Source organism: Pogona vitticeps, chromosome 2, assembly GCF_051106095.1.
Source record: "Pogona vitticeps strain Pit_001003342236 chromosome 2, PviZW2.1, whole genome shotgun sequence".
Lineage (NCBI taxonomy): Eukaryota > Metazoa > Chordata > Lepidosauria > Squamata > Agamidae > Pogona > Pogona vitticeps.
In genome coordinates this window covers 311,914,769-311,942,515 of record NC_135784.1, presented here as the reverse complement: position 1 = coordinate 311,942,515, position 27,747 = coordinate 311,914,769, and the positions used below count along the sequence as shown (strand labels likewise).

Below are 27,747 nucleotides of genomic sequence, written 5' to 3'. Positions count from 1 at the left end.
GAGACGGGATGCTGGAATAGAGAGGTCTTTGGTCTGGTTTAACAGGGATCTTTTAACGTAGGCTGTGTTATTTCCCAGTCCAAGTGAGGGGAAGGCTGAAGCTTGAGAGCCAGAGAGGGCTGATGAGGGTTTAAGCTCGGCTTTCAGTGGAAGGATTGGACATCCATTTGGATAGCATGACCAGATGTTCCAATTTGCTAGGGCTTCCAAGCCATGTAAAAAATTTTTATGAGGCCCAGAATTTTAGAAGAGTGACACATTACCAAGAAATCAGAAGAAGACGGTAAATCCTAGAACAGCAGCTGGGAGGAACTAGAAAAGTTATTCCGGTGTAAGGATGCATCACTAGAGATCATCCATACGATGGCGCTCTTCATTATTATGCACAGACGTGAAAGGGAAAAGAAAACCACGATTCATTTGAAAGAAGGAGAGCTTTACGGATACTGTGGACCACCAGAAAGACACAAAAGTGGGTGTTCAAACTTACATGCCGCTAGAAAGCTCAATGACTAAACTATGGCTATGGCCGTCCGGACCCATCGAGAGAAAGCAAGACACAGGGGGAAAAGGCATGAATGCTACAGACTGTCAAAGTCAGCAGGAAAAGAGGAAGATCCAACATGAGATGCGTAGAGCCAAAAAACAAAGCCACGGGCATAGGTTTGCGAGACCTGAGCAGAGCTATATAAGACAGGACGTTACGGATGTCATTCCTTTATGGGGGTCCCGTAGGTCAGAAATGACTTGACAGCACATGGCCACAATCCCTTTTCAATATAATGCTACAAGGGGTAAGCCAAAACTCAAAGGAAATAATAGTTTAAAAATATCTGTGGGATCTGTCCCACACAATTTTCTAACCAGAACGTTGGGGGTACCAAGATCTGTCTCCAAGGCCGTAGTGGAAGATCTGTTGGTGCTCCCCCCCCCAAGAAAACAACCATTTTGCTTTGGCTCAAGAGAGTATTTTAGGCGGCCTCACCCCCCTGGTTTTACTGGCTTGCAAGGAAATGGAGAGGCGGGCTATCCTTCAGCCTCTTTCCACGGGACGAGATACGAAGATGCAAAAATCTATACAAGACCGACATTCAGTCGACCACGGTCATCTGTAGCTCTTTGGGGCTCCAACAGAACAGATCAAGGCTTTTCTTTCCCTTTTGGAAAGGTTCCCCCATATTTGTCCCTTATAAATTGGGATGGGCTGAGGCAACCCCTGACCAAATACAGACTTGAGGTCCCTGCAGCTAAAAGAGGTTCAGGGATGTTAAATGGGCCAGTATCGTGCGAGATGGAGGACAGGGTACATTTTCTAACAGAATACCCCCAGATTTGAGGAATCCATATGTTAAACCCTTATCAACTGGGATTAGGAACAGCTCTCCTCCTATAGATACACTTTGATTTTTCTTGGCTGGCACAGACGCTTATATACATCGCCCAGAACCGCCAAATTCGTGAAATGAGCCATGGGAAGCTAGAACTCACTGCCTGCTTCACACTCTCTATACGGTTCGTAAGCTAACCTTGCTACTTGATCCTGGTTGGAAAACGGTTATTTTATTATTCTCCTGCTGATTGCTCATTCTTACTTCTATGTTAGATGTTAACGGTTGCCACTTAGGAGTTGCTTTAATTTCTGATTATGCGCACAGTCTGACTGGCTATGGAGTGATAATAAGGTACGCAAATAAGACTGGTCCTGGGCATTTGTCAGGATCCCTGTGTGTTTCCACCAGCCTATTTTTCACCTCTGATCTGTTACTGAAAGAAAACAGGCCAGGATAGTTCCCCCATCCCTTGACTGTTGTAGCGACTCCTTCCTTCACGGCGATGGCCCTGCCTTTCTACCAGGTCTGCCTTCCCCTGTTGCCTATTGTCAAGGAAAGGAGGGATGTTAAACAACAGTTGTATGGTTTTGTGAATGTCACACACACACACACACACCCGAGACACAAGGCATTGCATGCACCTTTCCAAACACAGCGCTGTTCACGCCTGTGTTCTCAAGCTCACCGTCCCATGTGAGGGGAAAGTACATGAACGGCCCATCAACACGAGTTCTTACAAGGACGGAGCGGGGCTGAAAGGGAGGCTGGTGCACCAGACAAGGAAAGAGCCGGGGGAAAACCTGACCCTCCACCCTCTACTCCCATAAACAAAACGAGGAGTGAAAAGAACTGAGAGAACCAGAAGAAAAACGGTCCCTGCCTTCATGTTTTAAGGCAAACCACTGTTATAGACGGACGCATCCCACTGCTTCCCGTCAGCCAGTAGCCCCACTGCTGGAGAGGGGGAGCCGTCTCACCAGAAGCCGCTGTCTGAGGCAGGTTTCCCTTAGAAGGTGGACAAGTGGCGACCACTCTTGTTTATGTTTACCAGAGGTATGATGGCACTTTGTTGTTGTGGAAAGAGAGAGAGGGTGGACTTGATTGGCTGCCCAGATTCATTAGGAGGCCATACAGACCTCTACGAAGTCAATAAATAAATTCTGCCCATTCCCAGGCAGAAACGAATGACCATCTCTTTGCAGGAAACCAAACTCAGCCATAATGCCTCCGCTACTCACAGGAGATGCCCGAGGTCACGGAAGTATTACCGTTTTGGATCACAAGCCCTTGGGTCCTAGCAGCCCTGCGATATAGAATCCTAGACTCATGGAGTTAGAAGGGGAACCATGAGGTCATCGAGTCCACCCCCCTGCTCCGTGCAGGAATCCAAGTGAGAGATCTGACAGAAGTTTGACCAGTTGTCCCTTGAAGGCCTCCAGTGTTGGAGCACTCAACACCACTTGAGATAGTTGGTTCCACTGTCTTACTGCTCTACTTGTTAAGAGGGTCTTCCTGATATTCAGCCAAAATCTGGCTTCCCGTAACATGAGCCCATGGTTGTGTGTCCTGCACTCTGGGATGATCGAGAACAGATCCTGCCCCTCCTCTGCATGGCAGACAGCCTTTCAAGACTTTGAAGAGTGCTCTACTATCTCCTCTCCATCTTCTCTTCTCAAGGACAAACCTGCCCAGTTCTTTCAGTGTTTATCCAGGGACTGAACCTAAGACTTTCGTCATTTGACTCAACCACTGATCTCCATATCCACCTCCAGGGCAAGCAGCCTATCTTTATGTCCATCTGTGAGGGTGCCTGCAGCGTTTGGTGGAACCTCTAGGTCTTCAGCCTTCCTTTCTACCACTAGGAAGAGAGCTCCAGTCCTTTCCTAGTGGTCCCCGATGGCATATGGCTAAGGCATCGCTTTGACAGAGGAGAGCGGGCAAACCTTTCTCCACACCCTTCTCTCCCTTCCAGCCAGTAGGGGATAGTCACAGCGTGTCCTTCTTTGGGGGAAAGTCATATAGAAATTGGCCCATGGGGATTTCAGGAAAGTGCATTTAGGGTTCGGTTCCACAGACAACAAGAACTGCTTTTGAACTGGGTTTTGCATAATGGAAACTGATTTGAAAAATCCTGAGCACACAATGCACAGTGAAGCCCGCTTTTTTAAAAACTTGCAAAGCAAGGGGGTTTTTTTTGGTTTTTTTTAGAAAGGCTGGTGGGGGCTTTTAAATTTAACAAGCTTGTGAAATCAGTTCTTTATTAATTGCTTCGGGCAATGTGAGCAACTCTGTCGTATTAAATACTGTACTGTTTTTGTGGGAGGTCATGGGCTTCCAAAGTAATGTCACTACATCGCTATGCCACTTAAAATTTATATTTTTAGAGAGAGAAATGCACGCATTCCAAAGGATACCTGAAAACCAAAGAAATACTGCACAACACTGGAAAATAAATGAGAGAGAAGGTTGTGATCACTGACGATGCGCCGGGACCAAGCGGCATGGAAACCACAAGGTCTCCAAACATGCTGGTCAATGAAATGGTTTAAAATCTCATGTGTAGAGATTTTAAAGCAATCATTTTTCTAAGTAAACACAGGCAGCGACACAAAAACCATGTGTCTGAAAATCGATTTAAAAATACATCAGAGCTGAAACAGATACAAATCGGCAGTATAACCATGCCCTTAGCTGCCCCTGGGTGAAACGAGGTAGGCAGTCAAACTTTCTTGAAATCCATGCAGGCAGGTTTCAGTATTACTTTCCCCTGAAGAAGGTCAAGCAAGTATCTTCCGGACAAAACATGTTGGTCGATTTCTAAGAACAAAACCTGTTTTCCTTTTTTTAACACCCAAGGATCTTGTCTCCATTTTGCATCAAATTCGACTGGATGTTTCCAGTAATTTTTGCTATTTTGCTACAGTGAGCCTTTTTGCCACAGAGCTCTGCCTCCTCGCTTTGCTCCATTTCCACCCTCTTCTTTGCAGCCTTGCTCAGAAGCAGGCATGGTGGCGACAGCCAACTTGTTGAATGGAGAGAGAGAGAGCAATAAAAGCCAATCCCTCCTTCTGTGCTTTCCGAATCTCATCATCTGCACCTCACATGGCTCATCAAAAATCGTGTCTGTCCTGAATGGCTTTTGATATGCAGAATAATTAGCGCTGTCAGGATGACTGATTTTTTTAGTGCAGTGTGCTCATTTTCCATAATTTGCCCAGGGCTCCCATTACAAACGGGAGGGATGAAGGGTGCGCGAGCCTGCTCTCCCTCTCTGCTTCCTCCTCTGGTTGATTTTGCTGTTGTTTTATCCTTTTTTTTCCAGGATGCAAAGACCATCTGTCCAGCCTTGGCTCTCCCATCAGAGCTCCTCAAAAGGCAACCCAGGATCCAGATGCAAAGTGACTCTACTCCTGCCCCAGCTCTGGCGCTGGAACACTGTGCTGCCCCCTCTTCCCCCCCCAAAAAAAACCCAGCACTCCCTGGCACCTCCTGGAGAGCTGAGGCCCCCGGGGTCCCACGAGTGGTTTTGTACCCGGAGCACAGCAAACTCAGAGCACTCCTTCTAGTGCCTCTTTTCTTGGCATGCCGGCCGGGTCTTACAGGGGTGCTCTGACATGCCACTCCAAGGCTCAGCTCCTCTGGGTTCAAATCTGCAATGTTTTTCCCCCCGAGACATTCATTTCCCCAGGAAGGGCCTGCCCGAAGAGTGTGCTCAGAAGCAGCAGGGTTTAGAAATGTGAACAGCATTGCTTACACCTTCCTTCTGCAGAAGGTTGTGTTGTAAGGGTTGGAGCCCTGGAAAGAACCCCCCCCCCGAGAGACAGCGAAGTTCAGATCTCCATGAAGTCAGGAGGGGTTTTCAGTCACCTACTGTCCCTCAGCCATAGGGTGGTCAACCTCAAGCCCACTTTTGCCCCCCAGACCTCCAGGTCCTGTTCCCATCACGTCATCCTCTGGCAGCTTCCAGCCTTTTGAGTGTTTTTCCCCTTATTCTGAAAGGCTGGAAGGAAACGGCTCTCTCCAAGCTTCGTTTTGGCCCAGTTTTAAGCAAAAAAACAAAAACTAAAAAAAACTTTAAAAAACCCCACTCTGGTTATTGGGCCTCTCCCGCCATGGAAATATACTAGCTCTAAGGGTGTCTCTGGAGTTGAGTTTGTCCCCCTTCCCAGGATCCAGACTAGGAGAGGTTGCAATTCCCTAACCTACGTGGTAGGATTGCTTGGGGGATACCGGGGTGGAATCTACCCAAGTTGCCACTCGGAGAGTTCTGGTGGACAAGGCCCCCCCCCCCCGTGGTGGCTCTTGCTCCCTCCCCCTTCCACATGTGCAGCATGTATGTCTGTTGCAGGAATGTGGCTTTCAAAATGGCACCTTTGCCTGGGATCTGTTCTGTTTCACAGACACCAAGCTTTGTTCTGTGCAACTGTCTGCCCTGCATCGCCGGGGCCCAGCAGATGTGCTTTGAAGTCCCGACCGCAGAGCGGAGCAGTCTGTTTTAAGAGATGTAAGGCAGAAAATTTGTGACCCCCATAAGGCTTTAAAAACAAGAACATCCATTTGGAAAACCACTGGATTTATAGCTGCTGGGTCTTCTGCTGCACCACTCTGATCAAAGGCCATCCAAAACACGTCGGGGCATATGTGTGCGCAATCAGACAGCCATTTGGGTCGCTTTTTGAAGAAGTCCCCAGAGCACGATTCTGGTTCAGGGTATTTTCCAGCACTCCGGCTGGAACGATTGGGATGACTGGCTGGAAGGGTGACTTTTAATGATCGCCCAGAGAAGTGACCCTTTACCAGGTGATCCAAAGCAGTCCCTCCTCACCATCTGATTGCACCCAAAGACTGCCGTTATCCATGGCTATCCCTGATGCTCTCGGAGGTCAGGACTTATACCCTGGTTCAAGAGAGTCTCTACTATCTTTGCAAAGTTCACCGCACGGAGGCAGTTCACATAGTGAAATAACATCCAGGCGAAACCTGAGGCTTGTTACTCAGCTGCTCCTTAATTTTTTTTTTTTATTTTTGCTTCCAAACTGGAGATGGTCTTTCCCTGTCTGAGAAGTCTTCTGTTATCATCTGCTCTGTTTCTTTGCTGAGTGAGGAATGAGCAGTACTTGGTGCATGAACAGCCTGTGCAGGATGGGGTCGCGCTCCCTCTGAAACCCCCCCATGCGCAACTTGGGGGTGCTTCTGGATTAGTCTCTGAGCCTGGGTGCCCAGGTCTCGGGGGTGGCCAGGAGTGTCCTTTGCACAGTTAAAACTATGGCACCAGCAGCACCCATTCCTGGACAGACTTGACCAGGCCTTCGTTACATCCCAGCTGGATCACTGTAACACACTCTGCGTGCGGCTGCTAATGGAAAACGGCATTCCATCATTTAAATGGGAAATGGGGTGCATTTTCTTGCAGCCACTAACTGATCACTCTCAGGGCTATGGCTGTGGCTGGGGAGACCAAATGAACGGACCCTTTATTTTCCACTTGATTAGGACTTATCCTCCCCCTTGTTGGTCGAAAACGGGGGGGGGGGGGGGGGTTTCTGCCAGGTTTTCCAAGTGGGAAGCTTTCCCCCCAGGAGACTGGTACAATCCCGGCGACCTTCCTCTTTGGAGGATCCCTCGTGCCGGGTGATCTGGCAAGGAAATCTCAGGGGAGACCTAGCTCACACTCCGATGAGATGCAACAAGGGTGGGACGGATGAAGTTGCATTTATCACAGGAAGCATGCTGTCGTTTGCTCCTGGCAAAAGGTTGTGGCTACACACAAGTGGGTGCCGGAATGAGCATTTTAGTTTATGGACTTCTCTGGCCAACCTCGGTCTCCGAGTCTTTGTTCTTCACATGTGAAGTGGGTGGCAGGAGGAGAGCAGTGACCCCAGGGGCCAATCTCATTATCAACAGCAAGGCATTTTTCACATTTCAACGTAGGACACCAGGAGAAAGCCACTGGCCTCACTAGCAGCTTGTTCAGCACTTCAACCCGAATTGCAGGGCTGAATTTAATAAGAATTCCCTGTGAATTCTGCGCAACGTCTGTGGTGCTTACATGTGCATCCTGAGCAAATCCAGCTGTTGATAAATTACCTGCAGGCTATGAACAAGAGGACTCTCACTCGTGGCCTCAGACATTTCTGCTGTTCTAGAGGGGGACCCTTGTAAGCCGTGCCCAGATCCCCATCTTTTAATTTATCCCACCACCACCACCAAATAACACACTTTTAGATATTTCTTTCATACAGTGTGTTTCTGAAAAACAAGAATACGGATAGAGCCTTAACTGCATACCTGGGAAGATAGCGTTAGTCCACAGTCTATTACAGCAAACCCAGCTGAGTTTAAAAGGTAAAGGTAAAGGTTCCCCTTGACAATTTTTGTCCAGTCGTGTCCGACTCTAGGGGGCGGCGCTCATCCCGCTCTTCAAGCCATAGAGCCAGCGTTTGTCCGAAGACAATCTTTCCGTGGTCACATGGCCAGTGTGATTTAGACACGGAACGCTGTTTACCTTCCCACCGAGATGGTCCCTATTTATCTACTCGCATTTGCATGCTTTCGAACCGCTACGTTGGCGGGAGCTGGGACAGGCGACGGGCGCTCACTCCGTCGCGTGGATTCGATCTTACGACTGCTTGGTCTTCTGACCCTGCAGCACAGGCTTCTGCGGTTTAGCCCACAGCGCCACCAGAGTTTGGGGGCACCTAAAAGGCTAATACGTCTCTTTGGCACATTCTTCTGAAACCCTGCTAGCCCACCTCTTTGGAGGCCTTAACGTTTGACTCCAGCGACTGCATGTACCCGAATGCACAAGTTACAGTCCAGCGAAACAAGCGCCTTCAGTGCTAGTTCGAGACGCACAGATGACTGCAAGGTCTTGGTTTCCAGAACTTGGTGATGTGACTTTTATTTTATTTTCCATTGTTCAAATACAGCTCTTCGCATCTCCTGGCCACGCTGCCTGGTGGGATTCAGGGGGGCCGTGATCCAAAGTAATGGCGGTTCCAAGGGTTCATTAAAGCCAGCCACCCTCATCATCCCAGAAGGATGCTCTAGGCCGTGAGAGGCGTCCAGCGTCCTTGAAGCCTCAGGCCCCCCCCCACCTCTGCCTTGCCTGGCCCTTCTGACCACCGGGGGACTGACCCTCCCCGGAAGAGAAAATGGCTCGGAGCTCGCCTGCTCTGCTTACCTATGGCAAATTCGTCAAAGGAGATGGTGGTGGAGCTGCTGCCCAGGGGATTCGAGGCCGTCAAAGTCACCTTGTACTTCTTGGTGGAGAAGACCTGGAGGAACTGGATGTAGCACCTGTTCTTCGGGGGCGTTTCCTTCTTGCACACAATCTCCTTGGAATCGTGGCTGGGAAAAACAGAGTGAAAAGGAGAAAAAAAACGAGAAGAAAAGAGAGAAAGAAAAACTAAGGTGAAGTGGGATTTACAGGGAGTTTGGTCTGAGAGGGATTTCCCTACCACCACCATCAGCCCACGCTCAAAGGATGGAGCTACTGTATTCCAAAAACCACCCCACCCCTCTGGACAGCCGGAACTGCAGAACTGCACTCCTTTATCCAGGTCTTGTTTTGTTTTTGTGAGTGGCCGGACACAAAAGTGGTGCGGCTGGAAACTAACAGAGATCACATCAGTTCTTTGTTTTGTATTCTTGAAGGATTTCATGGCAGGGATGTGATGGTGGTTGTGGGTTTTTCAGATTCTTTGGCCATTATTCTGAAAGTTGTTCTTCCTAACGTTTCACCAGTCTCTGTGGCCGGCATCTTCAGAGGACAGGAGTCAGAACTCTGCACGTGCTCTGGTGCAGTTTGTTTGGATAGTTGAGTATTTATAACTGTGGGATCCGCTTTTGTCCTGTTCAGCCACAAGGACAGGTGATCATGACACACAAAAGACCAGCTAACGACACCCATCAATCACAGTGACAGGTAATCTTTCCCCCTTATCACAACTATACACCCACAACATAATCCCCCAATCTCCTGAAAAGGACAAAAGCTGATCCTGCAGCTATAAATACTCAACTATCCAAGCAAACTGCACCAGAGCACAGACAGAGTGCAAAATGAGCTGCCACGGCTCTTGGAGGTGACCCCTCCCTGTGCCCCAGACCTCATCAAGGATCGGTTTCCAAGAATCACAACTCCAACCCCACTGGCTAGCGGACCTCGAACTGGCCTTCAGGAACCCAGGCAGTGGAAGGCAAGGGAGTCAGCCCCCTCCCCTTCTTTTGTCCAGGGAAGGCAGCGATCCCCACAGCTGCCAGCCGCTCCCCCCTCCTCCTGCAGACAGACCCGTGCCCCCCCCACAAGGCTGCCCCCTCCTGAGCCCCCCACCCTGCCCTTGCGCCACTTACACGACGGTGATGTTAAAGGTGTCGTTGATGTAGGTCGGGCTGGGCAGGTGCCAACTGCAGTAGAATCCGTTGGGGTAGTTGTTGGACCGGCACATCACGATCGGCTCCTTGGGCGGCACTGGGAGGAGAGAGGAAGGAAGGAAGGAAGGAAAGTCACGCTCGCTCGCCTCACCTGTGCTTCTGCCATGGACTGCCTTCCTCCCCCCCCAGACCTGAAAATGGACTCCATGTTTCAGGCTTGCCCCCCACCCCCTTCCTCTTGAGGAAGGCAGGCACCTGGGACTGTGTCCAGCTGGCCCAAGGCCCCACAGGCTGGCTCTTCTTCCCAAGGAGGCACAGCGGGGAACCAAACCCCCGACCTCTGGCTCCACGGCCAAGGACCCAACCCACCGAGCTCTCCAGCCAACACACCGATGGCCTACGGTTGCTCCAAAAAAACCCCTCCCCTGCACCGAGGAACTGATTCGTGGGACTCTCTTGGCCCCTATTTTAATATTTGTTTTGTTTAGTAACTTCCCGTACATGGCACAGTGATGCAGACTCTTCCTACCATGTCTTCCTCCCCCTTCTCTTCTCATTGAATAAATGTTTGTCAGCATATATTTTAGTTTCTCGTTAGCATTTTTATTGTTCTCTCAACATTTGCTTTTGTGTTCAACTCAGTGGTCTTTTTTGTGTTTAGTCGTTTAGTCGTGTCCGACTCTTCGTGACCCCATGGACCAGAGCACGCCAGGCCCTCCTGTCTTCTACTGCCTCCCGGAGTTGTGTCAGGTTCATGTTGGTTGCTTCGCAGACACTGTCCAGCCATCTCATCCTCGGTCGTCCCCTTCTCCTCTTGCCATCACACCTTCCTAACATCAAGGTTTTTTCCAAGGACTCTTTTCTTCTCATGAGATGGCCAAAGTACTGGAGCCTCAGCTTCAGGATCTGTCCTTCAAGTGAGCATTCAGGGTTGATTTCCTTTAGAACTGATAGGTTTGTTCTCCTTGCAGTCCAGGGGATTCTCAAGAGTCTCCTCCAGCACCACAATTCAAAGGCATCAATTCTTCGGCGGTCTGCTTTCTTTATGGTCCAGCTCTCACTTCCATACATCACAACAGGAAAAACCATAGCTTTGACTATTCGGACTTTTGTTGGCAAGGTGATGTCTCTGCTTTTCAAGATGCTGTCAAGATTTGTCATCGCTTTCCTCCCAAGAAGAAGGCGCCTTTTAATTTCAGGGCTGCTGTCTCCATCTGCAGTGATCATGGAGCCCAGGAAGATAAAATTTGACACTGCCTCCATATCTTCCCCTTCTATTTCCCAGGAGGTGATGGGACCAGTGGCCATGATCTTAGTTTTTTTGATGTTGAGTTTCAGACCGTTTTTTGCACTCTCCTCTTTCACTCTCATTACAAGGTTCTTTAATTCCTCCTCACTTTCTGCCATCAGAGTGGTATCATCTGCATATCGGAGGTTGTTGATATTTCTTCCGGCAATCTTAATTCCGGCTTGGGTTTCTTCCAGTCCAGCCTTCCGCATGATGTATTCTGCATATAAGTTAAACAAGCTGGGGGACAATATACAGCCTTGCCGTACTCCTTTCCCAATTTTGAACCACTCAGTTGTTCCATGACCAGTTCTAACTGTTGCTTCCTGTCCCACATATAGGTTTCTCAGGAGACAGATAAAGTGGTCAGGCACTCCCATTTCTTTAAGAACTTGCCATAGTTTGCTGTGGTCCACACAGTCAAAGGCTTTCGCATAGTCAATGAAGCAGAAGTAGATATTTTTCTGGAACTCTCTGGCTTTCTCCATAATCCAGCGCAAGTTAGCAATTTGATCTCGAGTTCCTCTGCCTCTTCGGAATCCAGCTTGTACTTCTGGGAGTTCTCGGTCCACATACTGCTGAAGCCTACCTTGTAGGATTTTGAGCATAACCTTGCTAGCGTGCGAAATGAGTGCAATTGTACGGTAGTTGGAGCATTCTTTGGCACTGCCCTTCTTTGGGATTGGGATGTAGACTGATCTTTTCCAATCCTCTGGCCACTGTTGAGTTTTCCAAACTTGCTGGCATATTGAATGTAGCACCTTAACAGCATCATCTTTCAAGATTTTAAATAGTTCAACTGGAATGCCATCACCTCCACTGGCCTTGTTGTTAGCCAGGCTTTCTAAGGCCCACTTGACTTCGCTCTCCAGGATGTCTGGCTCAAGGTCAGCAACTACATTGTCTGGGTTGTCCGGGATATCCAAATCTTTCTGATATAATTCCTCTGTGTATTCTTGCCACCTCTTCTTGACGTCTTCTGCTTCTGTTAGGTCCCTTCCATTTTTGTCTTTTATCATGTTCATCTTTGCGCAAAATGTTCCTCTAATATGTCCAATTTTCCTGAACAGATCTCTGGTCTTTCCTTTTCTGTTATCTTCCTCTATTTCTTTGCATTGTTCATTTAAGAAGGCCCTCTTGTCTCTCCTTGCTATTCTTTGGAAGTCTGCATTCAAGTTTCTGTAACTTTCCCTATCTCCCTTGCATTTTGCTTCCCTTCTCCTCTCTGCTATTTCTAAGGCCTCGTTGGACAGCCACTTTGCTTTCTTGCATTTCCTTTTCTTTGGGATGGTTTTCGTTGCTGCCTCCTGGACAATGTTACGAGCCTCTATCCAAAGTTCTTCAGGCACTCTGTCCACCAAATCTAGTTCCTTAAATCTGTTCTTTACTTCCACTGTGTATTCATAAGGGATTTGGTTTAGATTATACCTGAGTGGCCCAGTGGATTTTCCTAATCTCTTCAGTCTAAGCTTGAATTTTGCTATGAGAAGCTGATGATCAGAACCGCAGTCAGCTCCAGGTCTTGTTTTTGCTGACTGTATAGAGCTTCTCCATCTTTGGCTGCAGAGAATATAATCAATCTGATTTCGATATTGCCCATCTGGTGATTTCCATGTATAGAGTCGCCTCTTGTGTTGTTGGAAAAGAGTGTTTGTGATGACCAGCTTATTCTCTTGACAAAACTCTATTAGCCTTTGTCCTGCTTCGTTCTGAACTCCAAGGCCAAACTTCCCTGTTGTTCCTTTTATCTCTTGGCTCCCTACTTTAGCATTCCAGTCCCCTAGAATGAGAAGAACATCTTTCTTTGGTGTCAGTTCTAGAAGGTGTTGTAAATCTTCATAGAATTGTTCAATTTCAGTCTCCTCAGCAATGCTGGTTGGTGCATAAACTTGGATTATTGTGATGTTGAATGGTCTGCCTTGGATTCGTATTGACATCATTCTATCATTTTTGAGATTGTATCCCATTACAGCTTTTCCCACTCTTTTGTTGGCTATGAGGGCTACTCCATTCCTTCTACGGGATTCTTGCCCACAATAGTAGATATGATAATCATCTGAGCTGAATTCGCCCATTCCTGTCCATTTTAGTTCACTGATGCCCAGGATGTCTATGTTTATTCTTGCCATCTCCTGTTTGACCACCTCCAGCTTCCCAACGTTCATAGATCTTACATTCCAGGTTCCTATGCAGTATTTTTCTTTGCAGCATTGGATTTTCCTTTCTCTTCCAGGCACGTCCACAGCTGAGCGTCCTTTCGGCTTTGGCCCAACCACTTCATTAGCTCTGGAGCTACTTGTACTTGTCCTCCACTCTTCCTCAGTAGCATGTTGGACGCCTTCCGACCTGAGGGGCCCATCTTCCAGCGTCATATCTTTTAGCCTTTTGTTTCTGATCATGGGGCGTTCTTGGCAAAGATACTGGAGTGGCTTGCCATTTCCTACTCCAGGTGGATTGCGTTTAGTCGGAACTCTCCACTATGTCCTGTCCGTCTTGGGTGTCCCTGCACGGCATAGCCCATAGCTTCTCTGAGTTACTCAAGCCCCTTCGCCACGACAAGGCAGCAATCCATGAAGGAGGGTCTTTTTTGGAGGGTAGATATTTAAAAACCACCACCACCACCCTTACAGCCTACAGCCAGACTGTTTGTATTTGTAATGGATTTGAAGGAAAGGGGTGATCACCTGTGGCCTGCCAGCAGCCCCATTTTTGCAAAAATAGGGAAAGAGGAAAGCCCCCACCCACCCCTATGTGCTCCAGCAGGTGTGGGAAGCAATCTTGCCCTTTTTTTCGGATGCTCCCATGCATCCTTGTAACTTTTATTTTTAAAAAATCTGACTGCTATAATGCGAGAGGAACTTGACCAGGAAAGAGCAGATGCAACAGGTTTTATGAGTAATTGCTTCAATTAAAAGAAAGGAAGGAAGAAAAAGGAGCGCATTTATGGAACCTACAGCGAAGCTTTCTTTCTGATGCTGCTTAAGCAAGGAGCCTGCATGAGGCAACCACGGAAGGCTTGCAATATTCAGTGGTTGTACCTCTTGGGGCGTCTAATGGGGACACTCGAACCGTACCTCAAATGGTTCAGCTTACTCTGATGCAGACCAGAAAGAGGAGATGCGGTAAACACACATGTAACAACATCCTAAATGACTAGAAAAACTGGAGGAGGAACATTTGTGCATGTGTATCCCATGAAGCAGAACACGTGCATGGAAGTCCCATTTAAAATCGAAGATTGGGAAGGCTGCCGAGGCAAGCGGTCCCTCTCCACCCTCTTCCTCTGCCGGAGCAAAGATTTACTGGAAGAGAGGTCCCCAGGGACTCCTGTTCTGTTTGGTTCCAGATGACAAGATGCAAATCCCCCTCCAGTAATTACACGTATACATCACGTCTCTGAGCCTCCAAGGAGGTTTCTGGCTCCAGGAGCTCCCTGCGGAGTTTGTCACAGGGCAGGATCCCCCCCCCCCCTGTCCGTCCGTCCTTCCAAAAGGAGGAGGGGCGAGGAGGAGAAAGGAGCTTTCCGTTCTACACAGGGAGACAAACGAACCCAAACACCCATCATCCTATCAGGCCAGAGCATTTGCTCTTGGGGGGGGGGTCAGACTCCTCTGGCATGCACCCCCAAACCACTTTCCCTCCAGCTGGCCCCCTCACCCTGGCCAAGGCCCACTTTCCTCTTCTGAGCCTTCGGCCGAGGAAGGAACCCCCTCCAGCCGAACCTGGTGTCGAATCTGACCACAGATCCCTCTCAAACCATCATCTTCCTTCCAACCGAGCTGCTCCAGGAAATGAACAAACAGCTCACGTCCAGAACAACCCCCACACACGCGCACCCCAACAATGTTCCAGTGACATAAGATCTTTCCTCCCTTCTTCTGCTGCTAGCCGCGTTGGTAGTTCAGATTTCCACCAACTCCGACCAGGGTGGGGTTTCTGTGAAGAAGCCAGACCAGTAACCTTTGCTCTCTCGCTGCCTTCCAAAGGGGGAAGGGACCTCAAACTCTTCTGAATTAGTATTTGCTGGGAAAGGGGCATCTCCCCCGGCTGGGTCGGTCGTAGACGTCTTCCCAAGCAGAGCGGCTGCAGGCCAGCAAGACCAAGCTTGCTTCCTGCATCTTAAGTCTTGTGCCAGAGGGGAAATGTCCCCAGATTTTTAAAAAGTCTCTCTCAAGAGAGAAGGGGCTGCTCTTCTTCCACAGGTGCCAATTATGGCCAAAATCCACTTGCTATTCAAGAGCCAGAGGAACCCCCCCCCTGAATCAGCTGCTGAATGGGGAATCCCTGCCCAGAGACGTCCCCGTGGATTCAATGCCCCCCCCCATTGCACATCCGTTTCTAGGGAAGGCAGTCCAGCGTTGAAAGGGCGGCCAGAGCACAGAGAGTCTTCCTCCAGAGGGGCTCCTCTGTGAGAAGGGCTGCTTTAACGATAAAATAGGTGGAAAGGGTGAGATGCAGGGCCGTGAAGTGGCCTGCAATCCACCGTGGGCAGCCACGTGGGCAGCCACAGCCAGGGCCGGTGTCCGGGTCTGCTGGACATAAGTCTCGGCCATTCTCAGGGGAGGGATTGGCATCCCTGACTTAATGACTCAAATCAACGTTGACTCTGCGTCTGTGCACACCCACGCGGATCTATGTACTTTTAGAGAATGAGTTCCCTTCTTTTGTCTTCCTCTTTAGACTACAGCCACCCGACCACCATCTCAGCAGAGACGCCTATTGTGAAGTCCCGTTAATCATCTTGGAATCATCTTCTTTACACACAGATTTGTAAGGAAGCCTGGATTTGTAAACCTGGATGCCCAGGTCTCGGCGGTGGCCAGGGGTGCCTTTGCACAACTAAAGCTGGTGTGCCAGCTGTGCCCATTCTTGGAGAGGTCTGATCTGGCCATCATGGACTTTGTGACTTTGTGACATAGGACTTTGTGACATATCCCAGCTGGTTGACTGCAATGCGCTCTAGGTGGGGCTGCCGATGGAAAGTGTCAGGAAACTTTGGGTCGAAAATGCAGCAGCCAAATTGCTGACTGGGGCTGACTATAGAGATCACACAAACACCCCCCCCCCCTCGGTGACAGAAGCTCTACTGGCTGCCAATCTATTTCCAGGCACAATTCAAAGTGTTGATTTTAACCTATAAGGTCCTGAACGGCTTGGTCCAAGCTATCTAGAAGACGACTGGTTGTTGTAGGTTTTTCCGGCTGATGGTGATCAGGGTGCTTTTTTGTTATGGGTGTACTGTTGTGATAAAAGGGGGGCAGATGATCTGTCACTGCGATTGATGGGTGTCGTGTGGAGCTGCAAGCAGGCAAAGACCTTTCTCTTTAGGAAAGCTCTCCCAGGGTTGCCTGAGTGGGGTTTTTAAATCAGACTGTTGTCCCTTCTTGCATTGAATGTGTTTTGGTGTTGCTTATGATGTGGAGTTTTTTTTTTCCGGGGGGGGGGTATGGTACTTGTTTGATCTTTTTTTAGTGTTCGTATACTCAGTACTGTTAGCTTTTATATTGTCTTCTAATGATGTAAGCTGCCTGGGGTCCTTTTTAAGGAAAAAGGTGGAATAACAATATTTTAAATAAACAAATAAATAATAAACAAAGCACAATCTAATCTGGAAAAAAAATACTCTAATGCAAGTGGATGCAAAGCATTAATGTATGTCTAATATCGTCCTTTGACACAATTGTGTTTAACTCAGATCAGCACCATATATCATCCATATTACCTGTTTCCTTGATGGTAAAATACCTTAAAATCTGTTGTGCATGACATCTGGGGTTACATATACCACAACCAATGCTTGAGGGGCCATTTGGGAGTCCAGACGACTCCATTCCTGAACGGATACCAAACACTTAGCAAATTGGATAATAACAAATTATGGCTAATTTTTTGAGCCCTTCTGAGTCATCCATCCGCGATGACACTGAGGTAGGAGTCTCTGACAGGGAGCTTGTTCCATTTCCAAGCCATTAACTATTCCACAAATCGTTTGTCAATTCTATGGCTTAATCTATGCAATTAGTAGGCTAACATTAGGCACTGATAGCTCTTCCTGCAGCCGGCTAATAACCACTAGATAGAAGGGGGAATTTTTAGGGCTAAATTCTGGTGAAATTCCATCTGGAAGGGCCTGATAGACTTTTCTGTTTCAGTAACAAGAAGCCACGGCTTTTGACTCCCTCCCGGTCATTTTAGCTACTCAGATCAGGCAACCAGTGAAGGGTTAGACAGAGGCGTGGTCTACCGTGGACTGGCTGGCTGCTGCTACTTCACAGCACAAGCAAGGGATGCTATGTTAAAATGTTTTCCCATGGATAATAACTCCACAAAGGTAAACCACCTTGAGTGGTTTGCCATACTGTTTTTCTAGCTGTCGGCGTGTTCTAATGCCAGGTATTAAAAGACAGAGTCTGATGGAAGCTGAGCACCAATACTTACATGTGGGAAGTGATCTGTGCTGGGGATGATTGGGTACAACATGGTTTAGACAAAAGAAGATGCAGGTTTTTGCATGGGGAGGAGAAGACAGAGCAAGAAGAGAACCTCTTGGGCTTCCTTGATTGTTGTTTATCTGATTTGCATGGACCTTCCTTCAGTCTTTGTCTTTTCTAGATCTACATTTAGATTTCTTTTTGTTGATACACTTCCTTCCTCCTTCTCTCTTTTATTTCCTGTTTGCTCTCCTCCTAGCTAGAGAGAGGCAGCAGTGCCTGGCTTCTTCTTAACAGCTGCCAGCAGACTCTGCTCACAAGGGAACCATCTCTCGGGACTTCTGAAAAGAAGTTTAGAAATTCTTTGCCTCCTGCTCTATACTGAAATGGATTTCTTTACACCATGAAAACGATGTGTCCCCCTTCTACCTTATTACCAATCTCCAAAGAGATTACTTCTATTGAATAGCCACAAGTTCACCCCAAGACCTCTGCACTCGGCTAGCACAAATGGCAAATGATCTTTTAAAATAGCATCGAAGACTTGCAGTCCATTCCAGTACCCACAAAGACCAGGCTGCCAGGTGAGGCATCATCTCTCTCCCTCAAGACTCTTAAGACTTGTTTACTACATACTCCGCTTGCACTCAGACTTCAGGATGAGGTCCTGAGTCCAGAATCCTCAAAACCACAGCTCTGATTTCACAAACCGTGGAGGTGCCAACAAGCTTACAGACTCCATAAGTGAATTAAAACCCCAAAAGGCAGCTTTAACTTCAGAGCAAATGAAGGCATCGCAGCCCTGCTAAGTGACGCCAGGGATTAATAAAGCCCACAATCCTGGCTTGAGGTCTCGCACTCCAGATGATTGCAAGGCAGGCGCTGGAGGCTCGCAGAAGAGGCCACCCGGAGGCTGGGTCCTCAGCAGCCCTTGTCCACAGAGGCGCCCACTGGCATGTGATGAACCCGGTTTGCTAAAAGCCTGAAACATTTCTGGTCAACCAAATTAAAAATAAGTGACCAACTTGTAACTCCTTGGAAGGCCAGCTCTGGCCACAGCAGCCGGACACTCCAAACAAGCCTGGAAGTCTGTTTTATCCTATTCTGGAGACTGACACAGATGTTAAATTCCTCTAAAAGACTCCAGGTCCTTTAATTAATTTAAAGCCCCCAAACTAAGGAATGGATTTACTTGCAAATTCCCAGAAAATCCATTTTGCATGCAAGGACTAAGTGCTTCTGCTGTTGGTGGAGGAGGCGCAGACGGCTGCCACGTGACCTGGCGGCCGAATTAAGTGCACAATAAAACTCCCCGGCTGGATCGACAGGTTGGAGGCTGCTGCCTCCACAGAAATCTGAACTGTGATCGTTTAACAGAGATGTCAGATTCCTGGCAGGTAGCTGAGGTCGAGTGAAGGCTGCCTTTCCTTTGGTACAAGCCAAGAAGGTCTCTCTTAAAGGCTGCCAGGGTGCCGTGCAGCTGCAAGGGGGGGGGCATTCAGGAAAACTGTGCAGGGATTCCTAGCCACCCTCCCCTTCTGATTTTCCTCTGTAAACAATGAGCTGGGGCTGTTGCCTTTGTCCGAAAGAGTAAGAGAGATGAAGGATGATGTTACACCTCGAATCAAGGTCTGATGAAGAATGGCTGGAAAGACAGACGTCTGCGCATCCTTTATCGCTCTTTTCGTATCTCATTTTGCATTCTTGACAGTGAAGTGAATAATGATGCCCTGACCATGTCTATCTTCAAGGAAAAGGCATCAGCCTGCGAGGGTTTTTGGCGGCTAAACTGCAGAAGGCCAGACATTTTGATTTGCAACCCTTTTTCCCTCGCACGAAGTGGGTGGCGCCGATGTCAGTGGCCCTGGTGAATTTGCTCTGGGTTTCAGTCCAAACTCCAGCGAGCCAAAATGCACAGTTCAGCACTTATGGATTGTTCTTTGAAGCCACCCGATCCAGGGGTTTCCAGGCCTTTAACACCAGGTAGCGATCCGACAGAACGGGTCAATTTCAGGCTTGTTCCTTGGGGGCAAGTGTGGCCCTTCTGGTGTTGGGTGAGGCCAGAGGCCACGAAGGCCAAGAAGACCCTAAACATCCCGATCTTTTGACCTCAAGCTCTGCCTGCCATGAACCCAGTTGTGGGCATCTCTTCCTTTCAGAAGGAGAACATCCCTGCCCACCCTCAGAAACCATCGCAGGAGGGCGAGATGGGGAAGGAGCACGCCTGACGAGGGACCTCGTAGGGGCAAATTCTTCCCCACTCCCGAGGGCTGGATTTGGCCCCAGGGACTGAGGTTTCTCACTCTTGACCTGGATGAGGACGGAGGGCTGGGGCCGAATCCCAGGGAGCAGACCCCTCTCTCTTGACACCTAAACACACACACACACAAACACACAAACACACAAACACACACACACACAGACGGTTCTATTGCCCTCAGCACATCCTTTTCTTGTAGCTGCTCTGTGCTGCCCTCTGTTTGCTTAGGGCAACCCTAGTAGGGTTTTTGAGGCCTGAGGGATCTTCAGGGAAGGTTTTCCTGCCTCTCCCCGCCAGGAGTTTTCTGTGGCTGAATCAGGATTGGAACCCAGGCCTCTGCGGCTCTCATCTGGCGCTCCTTCCAGGACGCCGGACTGGCTCTTGGACAGCTGGACCAGTGAAAAGACCCCCCCCTCGGCTACTCAGCCCAGGGTTTCGCCAAGCACTGGCCTCGGGTAGGACTGACAAACTCCACCCTTGGGTCTTCCTCGCTTCAAGGGAGGAAGCCCAGCCGCGGGACCCCTGGCCAGCCGCTGGGTTGGCTGAATGGGGGAAACGAGGGAAGGGCGAAGCACCAGGGCCTCCCCGCCAAGGCCCGGGGGGATGGCCAGTGTCCTGTCCTCTCGGACTACCCCCTTCCAAGAGGGGCAACGGGGAAGGGCCATGGTTCGGTGCCACCTCCCACCGTTGGCATCAAGACGTGTCCAGGTTCTCCATCTTTCAGCCTCGTCAGGCGGTGACGCATAAAGAACCCAGAGAGCTCCGTCCGGGGTAGACAAGACGGAGCTTGACAGCTGTGCAGCCTCAATGGTAATGGATAGCTGGGCGTGCAAGGAGGAGGTGGGTCGGACCCACACATTACTAGCCACAGCTTCCCTTGCTGCTGCTGACAAGCCCCCAGTTTCTTTCCTGGAGAATTTATCTTGCACTTCACCTACTCCACGGCTCAGACCCCAGGCTTTAAAAGCAGAGGGTAGAGGAGAGACGTGGCTTCACATCTGAGAGCCACAGATAGAGAGAGAGAGATGGCAGGAGATGAGCATCTTCGCTGATGGCTATTTCAGCCTTCAGCCGGCAGACGAAGGCCAGTCCCCGGATAATGAGTCTGGCGGAGAGATTACTGGAACAGACCCACAGCAGGGGAAAAAAAGAAAAGAAAAGACCACTGAGACCGTCTCCCCCCCCCCCAACACCCCCGGCCCAACTGCAAGGCCAGACTGAGCTCCAGCGTCTTAAGGCTCCCCGGAGGCAGGATGCTCCAGCGTTCAGCTCAGGGGCTCACGCGGATCTGTGTTGGGGGCAGGTGGGTGTGATGAGGGTGGGAAGGACCGGAGTGAGGCTCACCCACCGACCGCACCCCCGTTCTGCTCTGTGCCTGCAAAGAAAGAGAGAGAGGCTTTTGAAGCCAGGGTTGTGCCTCACAGGTACCACAGGGTGGCAGCACCTCACAGAGGGTCTGATCCTACGCAGAGGAGGGATGTGAAGGGCGGGGGAGGGTCTCTTTCCAGAAAGAAGTCTTTAGGCTCCTCTCTCATCACTCTGAAATTTCAGAGCCCCACTAGAGTTCTTGCCTTCAGGTAAGAAAAGTAAAAAAAGGAGCACTGTTTTTTTTTTCCCATCGAGGTCACCATGATTTGTCCAAACGCACAATGAACAAAACTAAGGTACTTTCCCTTTGAGAAGCAAAGCGATTGTGCACCTGCCTGCACACGCTTGTGCATGCGCGCACACACATGCAGAGCAAGGACAGGAAGACCAGCTGATTATATGAGAAGTCGCAGGCAGCTCCTCCGATGTTTCTAACCTTTTGAATTCCCTGCACACACAAGAAAAAACCCCCCACAAAAACCCACCAGCTGCCATTGTGATTCTGTGCACTTCATAATATGAAGGTGTTCTTAGCACGATCTTGCTGGCTTTAATGCAGAAAATGTTTTCTCATCCTCTTCTCTTGCCAGAGCACCACAAAATGACTCATGCTGTAGAGCAGGCCAAGGAGAGCCGGGTTTTTTCCTTTTTTTTTTTTTTAATTCCCTACCCGTGCCTGGTGGTGAGCACAGGGACCATGGGTTTGCATGCATCACCTACCGACTATATCAGCAGCATCACAAGGCCAGATTCGGAAAGCACTCCAGTTTTACTCTCTGTTCTGTCCTCCGTGGGCAGCCCTGGCTGGACAGGAGGGATCCATACACAGCCCTGCCTTGTTATGCCGCAAGGGCTTAGCAACTGCACGTGTGAAATGAATTGGGGATCTCTGTGAGTGATGGGCCAGACAGGAGCCCACAGCGGGAGGCAGTGGCAAAAGCTGCGAATATCCTGCTAGATGTCACCAAGAGAAAAACCGTCTCCAGATCAAGGGAAGTAAACAGAAGAAGCTCACTTCTGCTCTGGTCGGACTTCACCTGGAATCCTGTGCCCTATTCTGGACGCCAGTGTTTACAAAGCAGATCCAACAAGCTAGACCACGTCCAGGGGAAGGGACCGGGTCAATAAAAGATCTGGAAACCAAACGCTGCAAGGGAGGGCAGGTGGAGCTTAGAGCAGGTTTAGCCCAGAGAAGAGATGACAGCCACCTTCAAAGAGCTGAAGGTGCGTCCCTCTGAGGATAGAGCAAGCTGGTTTTGTGGGGCTCCAGAAGGAAGGGTACGTTATCAATCTGATTCGAATGACGGGAAGGAGATTATGCCCAAACATTAGAGAGAAGGTTTTGACGGTGAAAGCAGCTTGAGGGTGGAGGGGACTCCCGGGGAGGGTGGTGGACACTCTTCATGGGTGGGCTTCAAGGAGTCAATGAAAGAATCCAATTTGCTGCTCCAAATGTATTTTTTTAAAGACCCAATGCAGCGGAAAGAAGAAAGCCAGTCTTCCATGTCTGCTCTGGATCGCTTTCACCTTGGGTGTTCGCCTTGTGCAAAACGGCACCCGAACTGTGTCCGCTTTTCCATATACAGTACGGGGTGGTGGTGGGTGACAGAATATGGAACCCTCTCTATTTTTGCCCTCCCCAGTATCTACACCAGATCTGTTGATCTTCTCTTCATGAAATAAGAAGATAAAGAAAGAGAGGAAAAGACTCTGTTCAAAAGAGCGTCACACCTTACTGCACTTTGGTTGCCGAGGCCAAAACAGGACAGCAGGAACAGAGTCCAGGAGGCAACAAGGAGGCCTTGGTTCTTGTGGGAAAAGTCAGGGTGACTGAACCCCTCTCAGAGAGGACGGCAGGGCGCTCTCAGGCAGACCCCTGATTAAAACAAGAGCTAGCACGGTGAGGTCCAGGGCTCTGAGTCGACGACGTCGGTGCTGTGGATGCTTAGGTCCCAGGCACCTCCCTGGGGGTGGGGTGGGGTGGGGGACACAGAAGGGAAAGTGCGCAAACTGAACGCAACCCCTTCTTCGTCTCAAGAGCCACAGAAGTGAAGGGCAGCAACACAGACAACCAAAAAGCCGCTCAACCCAGTTGACTGGAGCCAGGTTGAAATGAAGGCCCGATGGAGATTCTGCACATCCTTGCATAGACAATGACTTTGCATAGCCAAGAGCCTTGGGTTAGGGCTTCATAGGACTTGGTTGAGGCAGGGGCTGCACCTCCTGGGGACCCCCAGGGTCTTTCCACAGTGCAGGCCTGGAGCGTATCTGTCAGCCACCCCGGGTTCAGCCGCTGGCTGGTTTTGCCCTATGTAAGACCACAGGCAGTGCTTGTAGGCAACTTACTTTGGAGTAGGATGCTTATCAAAACTCATCACAATGCAGGGTACCAAGTGATGTAACGAGAACCCCCAACCTCAGGCTCTACACCCAGATATCTGAACCACTGCGCTAGACTCGAAACAACGTTTAGTGGAAGTGAAAGAAGAAAGTGCCAAAGCAGGACTGCAAGAAAGCCAAACTCACCATTACAGAAGAACGACACGGTGTTAATGCCGACAGTGAAGAAACTGGAATAGTGGAAGATTTTCTGCACCTTGATATGCCTTGGTTGAGTCACACACAGGGTCTGTCATTACTATGGTGGCCAATTGACCAGAAACAGACCAGACCTTGCCACTGCTGGTGTTTTAAGCAGCAGTTTCTCAAAGAATCACTACCCTGTCGACTTGGGAAGGGCCGCCTAGTCCAGCCCCCACTGAAGCAGGAAATTCAGATCTAAAGTAGCCCACGCCCCGTAGAAACCATGAGTCAACTTCTTTTTGAAATCCTCCAAGGGAAGATAGCCTGCCATACTCCGAGGTGGTCCATTTTCCTGGCAATTAGCAATTCCTGGCACTAAAACCCTAAAAACCTGTAGGGAAAGAGACTTTGCATCGTAGCCTCCGGAGCGACAGAAATCAAGGTTTGCTCCGTCTCCCATCGGACGGAGGGGGCCACCCCTCAGGCTTCTTCTTCTCACACTAAATGACTCGTGCCCATCAGCCACTCCTCCCCACAAGGTGTGACTTCCAGATGTTGTTACTGCCTTGTCCGTTGCCTTCTGGACACATAACAGCGTCTCAATGTCCTTCCTAAATGGAGAGGACCAGAACTCAAGATGGGGACTCCAGGTGAGGGCTGGGCAAAGTGGAATAATTTTCAGGCAGAGAACCAACAGGTCCAGCTTTTCCATTATTGAAAAAAAAATCCAACGCGGCCACCTGCATGCCAATTAAGAAGTGGCTGTGACAGAACTATTGGCCAGTTGGAAAGTTGGCAACCCTCCTGCTAACTCAGCATCCACCACCCCCCCACACACACAAGGGTTTCTCATTGCAACCCCCCCCCCTTTGATGGTTAAGAGCTTTGCATTAGGAAGAGAAGATCAGATAGTAGGGCCTGATCAATAAGGGCTCTGGGTGGGGTGGGGGGGGCTTAATGCTCTTTTTGGAGCCCTGCCAGGCTACTAAGATGGGGTGGGGAGCGAAGGAATGAGAGGAGCGGCAGGCAAGGGAGATGAAAGGCGCTCTCCTGCTCGGAAGTCCAGCCTGCCTCTTCTTGCCGATCTCTCTCAACCACTGATTTCTTAAAAATAGCTTCATTAGCCAGGGCAGCAGCTGGGCCAGCCAGGAAGAGGAGCGGAAGGAAGGGGCTTCCAGCTGCTGACAGACTAGGTGCGAAGCTGCAGGATCGTCCTTCCGTCCCCTCCCCTGCCACCCCACCCAGGCTCGCCCGACTCTCCTTGTGCAGGCATGGCCAAGGCTGTAATTGGGGGGGGGGCAGAATAAGACCCACCACACCGGGTGGAAAAACCCTTTCTCCTGCGTTATACACCTTGGCAAAGGGCAGTTCCCGGGAACGGGTGCAGGGAAGCCGTCGACAGAACTGGGCGAGACCTAGTGGGCTCCCCCCCACCGCACGCACGCAAAGCAAGACGTCCCCATATCTCTTCCAAAGGGTCCCTCTGCAGCAGTTTGGTCTCCCCAGGAGAGGCCCGAGTTGACTTCCAAGAGAGGGCTCGCCACGTGCCTGCAAGTGTATCTGGCCTCTGGATTTATAGGAAATTTTTCCTGCATCCCTTAAGCGGTGTTAGAATGTTTTGTGCACTCCTGGGCAGCCCCAGGACGCCCTGTGTCTCGGACTCCCAAATGCCCAGCCCCCAGGAAGAGGCCGGAGAATGCAAACCGCGTACCTTTGGCCCGGCCGTGGTCCCCAACCTTGGGCTGCCAGATGTTCTTGGACTACACTTCCCAGAAGCCTTCACCACCACCTCTGCTAGCCAGGATTTCTGGGAGTTGAAGTCCAAGAACATCTGGAGGCCCAAGGCTGGGGACCACTACGTATATTTTCTTAGATGCATTTACCCAGCCCTGATGTTGGGGTTTCTCGTTTGACTCTGTCTGAGATCTCCTATGAAGAGGACTCAGGACCCGGCCCCTCTCTCTGCACCCAGTCTCATCCCGACAACAACCTGGTGCTTTAGTGAGATGCGCCATGCCACACACGCCACACAAGAGCTGGTGGTGCCTCCGGAAAAAGTTGGTGGCTGTGTGTCTTTGTATGGCCTTCTTTATTTCTGCTGCAGAAGTCTTAGAAGCTTATGGTCTGATTTAGATGGGGAAGGCGGGGGGGGGGAAGAGGTCTTACTTCTCTTTATTATTTATTTTACTTAGTACAGTACATTTAAAACCCTGCCTTTCCACTAAAAAAAAAGTGCTCAAAGTGGCTTTCAAAGTTACTGAAAGAAACATAAACAGAGGGAACCAACGTTGAGCTAAAACCTTAGGAAATAGATACCTGTTCTCACCGTACAACTGTAACTATCAGTTCCTGTGCTTTTCAGTTAGTTCTCCCCTCATTTTCCCCCTGTATACTTTAAGGAATGGCGAGAAGCTGTTTGCTCAGTTTTGGGATCTGATTTTATAGGAGGATACGTGGTGCAATATACTAAGGCCAGCATGCCTGAGCATATGCAGAGTGCATTTCAATCAAGCTCTCTCTTTCACCCACACACTCCCCCCCCACACCTACACCTACTTTTTGAGGTTCAATCATTACTTGTCAGACCAGTGGGCATCACCCTGAGGTGGGCTTCAGCCTTCAGTCTTCTCTGCTTCTCTAAAGGAGACCACCCTCACGTTTCCATTATGGCCACACAGGCACGACTCAGGCCACGTTCCGCTGGGGCAGCACTGGACGCTGGAGGGCCAAGCCGGTCCCGGGCCTTGTCGCTCACCACAGGCAGGCTCTCTGTCCACCAACCCCGTGGGGCAGCCCCTGTGGAACATGACCAAGGGCCCCTTGCCGAGCTCTGCCCGCTGGTCGTCCGATAATGGGCATCGACGCGGTGGGATTCACCTCATGGGAAAGGTGTTTCTGGTTCACGTTAAAGAGGTCCCTGACATCGATGAGCTGCGTTTTTCCCCCTCCAGGTCCTGATCCCTGCCAGAGAGAGGTGACACCGGTTGTCACCCACACGGGAGAGCAACCTGCCCGTTGAGTTGGCCAGAGGTCCCCCTTGATGCATGGGGTCACCTGGGAGCGGATCAAGCCTCTTTCCTCCCTGAAATGACTAGGCACCGGAGAAGAAGCCTTTCCCAGAGAACATTCGGCCACCTTCTCTTTGCGCTCCGAAGGCATCCACCAGAACAAAGCTCTGTGCCTGCGGCTCTTCTGGCCGACATCTCCCTGGGGCCCCGGACACCCCTCCACTGCCCGAATCACGACAGCCCATCCCCAGCTCAGCCAGCCGGCCGCTGTGATTTATTCCCTGCACCAGCGGCCCCTCCGTTACCTTGCTACAGCTTCCAAGGAGACTATCAATTCTCCCCGCCTCTCTGGATGGCTATGACAAAGGGGGGAAACAGCCGGAATAATCAGCCACAGCAAAAGCCAGGCTGTGTGTCCCCTCCATGGAGCCCTCCCACCAGAGCCCCCGGAGGCCAGAGATTTATTCATGGCGGGTGGGGCGAGAGAGCCGGGAGAGGGGTCTCGGGAGACCCACCAGGCAGGCTGTTTGTCATCAAGAGAGCACAAACACATCCCACCAAGGATACAGTCTCCCTGCGCTCTCCCTGTGGAGCAGGACACATGCGCAGAAGGCCATCAGCATGGGTTCCCAGCCCACCTGGGAGGAGCTTTCCATATGCCCCCCCCCTCGCCCTGACAGATGGACTTCAACTTTGTGTCCTGCATGCCTTGGAAAGCAGGGACCCATGCGGCTGCATTGGGGGGGATGTCTTCTCCCCCTACAACTGCACGGTTGGTGGGAGCATCTTGGGGAAGACGCTGCAGCAAACACCTCCTTTACCTAACTTCTGAAGATGATGAGGTTGCCATTGAACAAAAGCCACCCTCTCTGACGTGGGCACAGTCTCCCCTTGTGGCCCACCCGCAGCGGATCTGCCTCGGCGCTCACCAACGTCGCTGCGTCGTTTGGCGGCCCCCAGAACCCCCAGCCAGTACAGGAGCGCCCGTTCTCCAGGGTCAGGTTTGGGTTCAGAACTGGAGGGGAGGAAAGACAGCCTGAGGCCCTGCAGCGGGCCGTACGTCAAACCCCGTGGATCAAACCCCGTGTTTGGAAAAAGGGTCTCGGGACAGGCCCGTGCCCCACGGCCCCTGTGCCGCCTGGTCCGCTTTCTCCCTCTTACA

At 50.3% G+C, this 27,747-nt stretch overlaps 1 protein-coding gene across 16 annotated transcripts in view; it reads right to left on the bottom strand.

The window, feature by feature from the left end:
- Window positions 1-27,747, bottom strand: part of CNTFR (ciliary neurotrophic factor receptor) — a 385,998-nt gene that overhangs the window by 37,189 nt on the left and 321,062 nt on the right. For all 16 annotated transcript variants that reach the window (XM_072993042.2, XM_078384185.1, XM_072993038.2 and 13 more), the window contains 2 exons: window positions 9,687-9,804; window positions 8,515-8,681 (listed from right to left, as the gene is read on the bottom strand). In XM_072993042.2, the coding sequence (XP_072849143.2) occupies window positions 8,515-8,681; window positions 9,687-9,804 (285 nt within the window). The remainder of the gene's footprint in view (window positions 1-8,514; window positions 8,682-9,686; window positions 9,805-27,747) is intronic.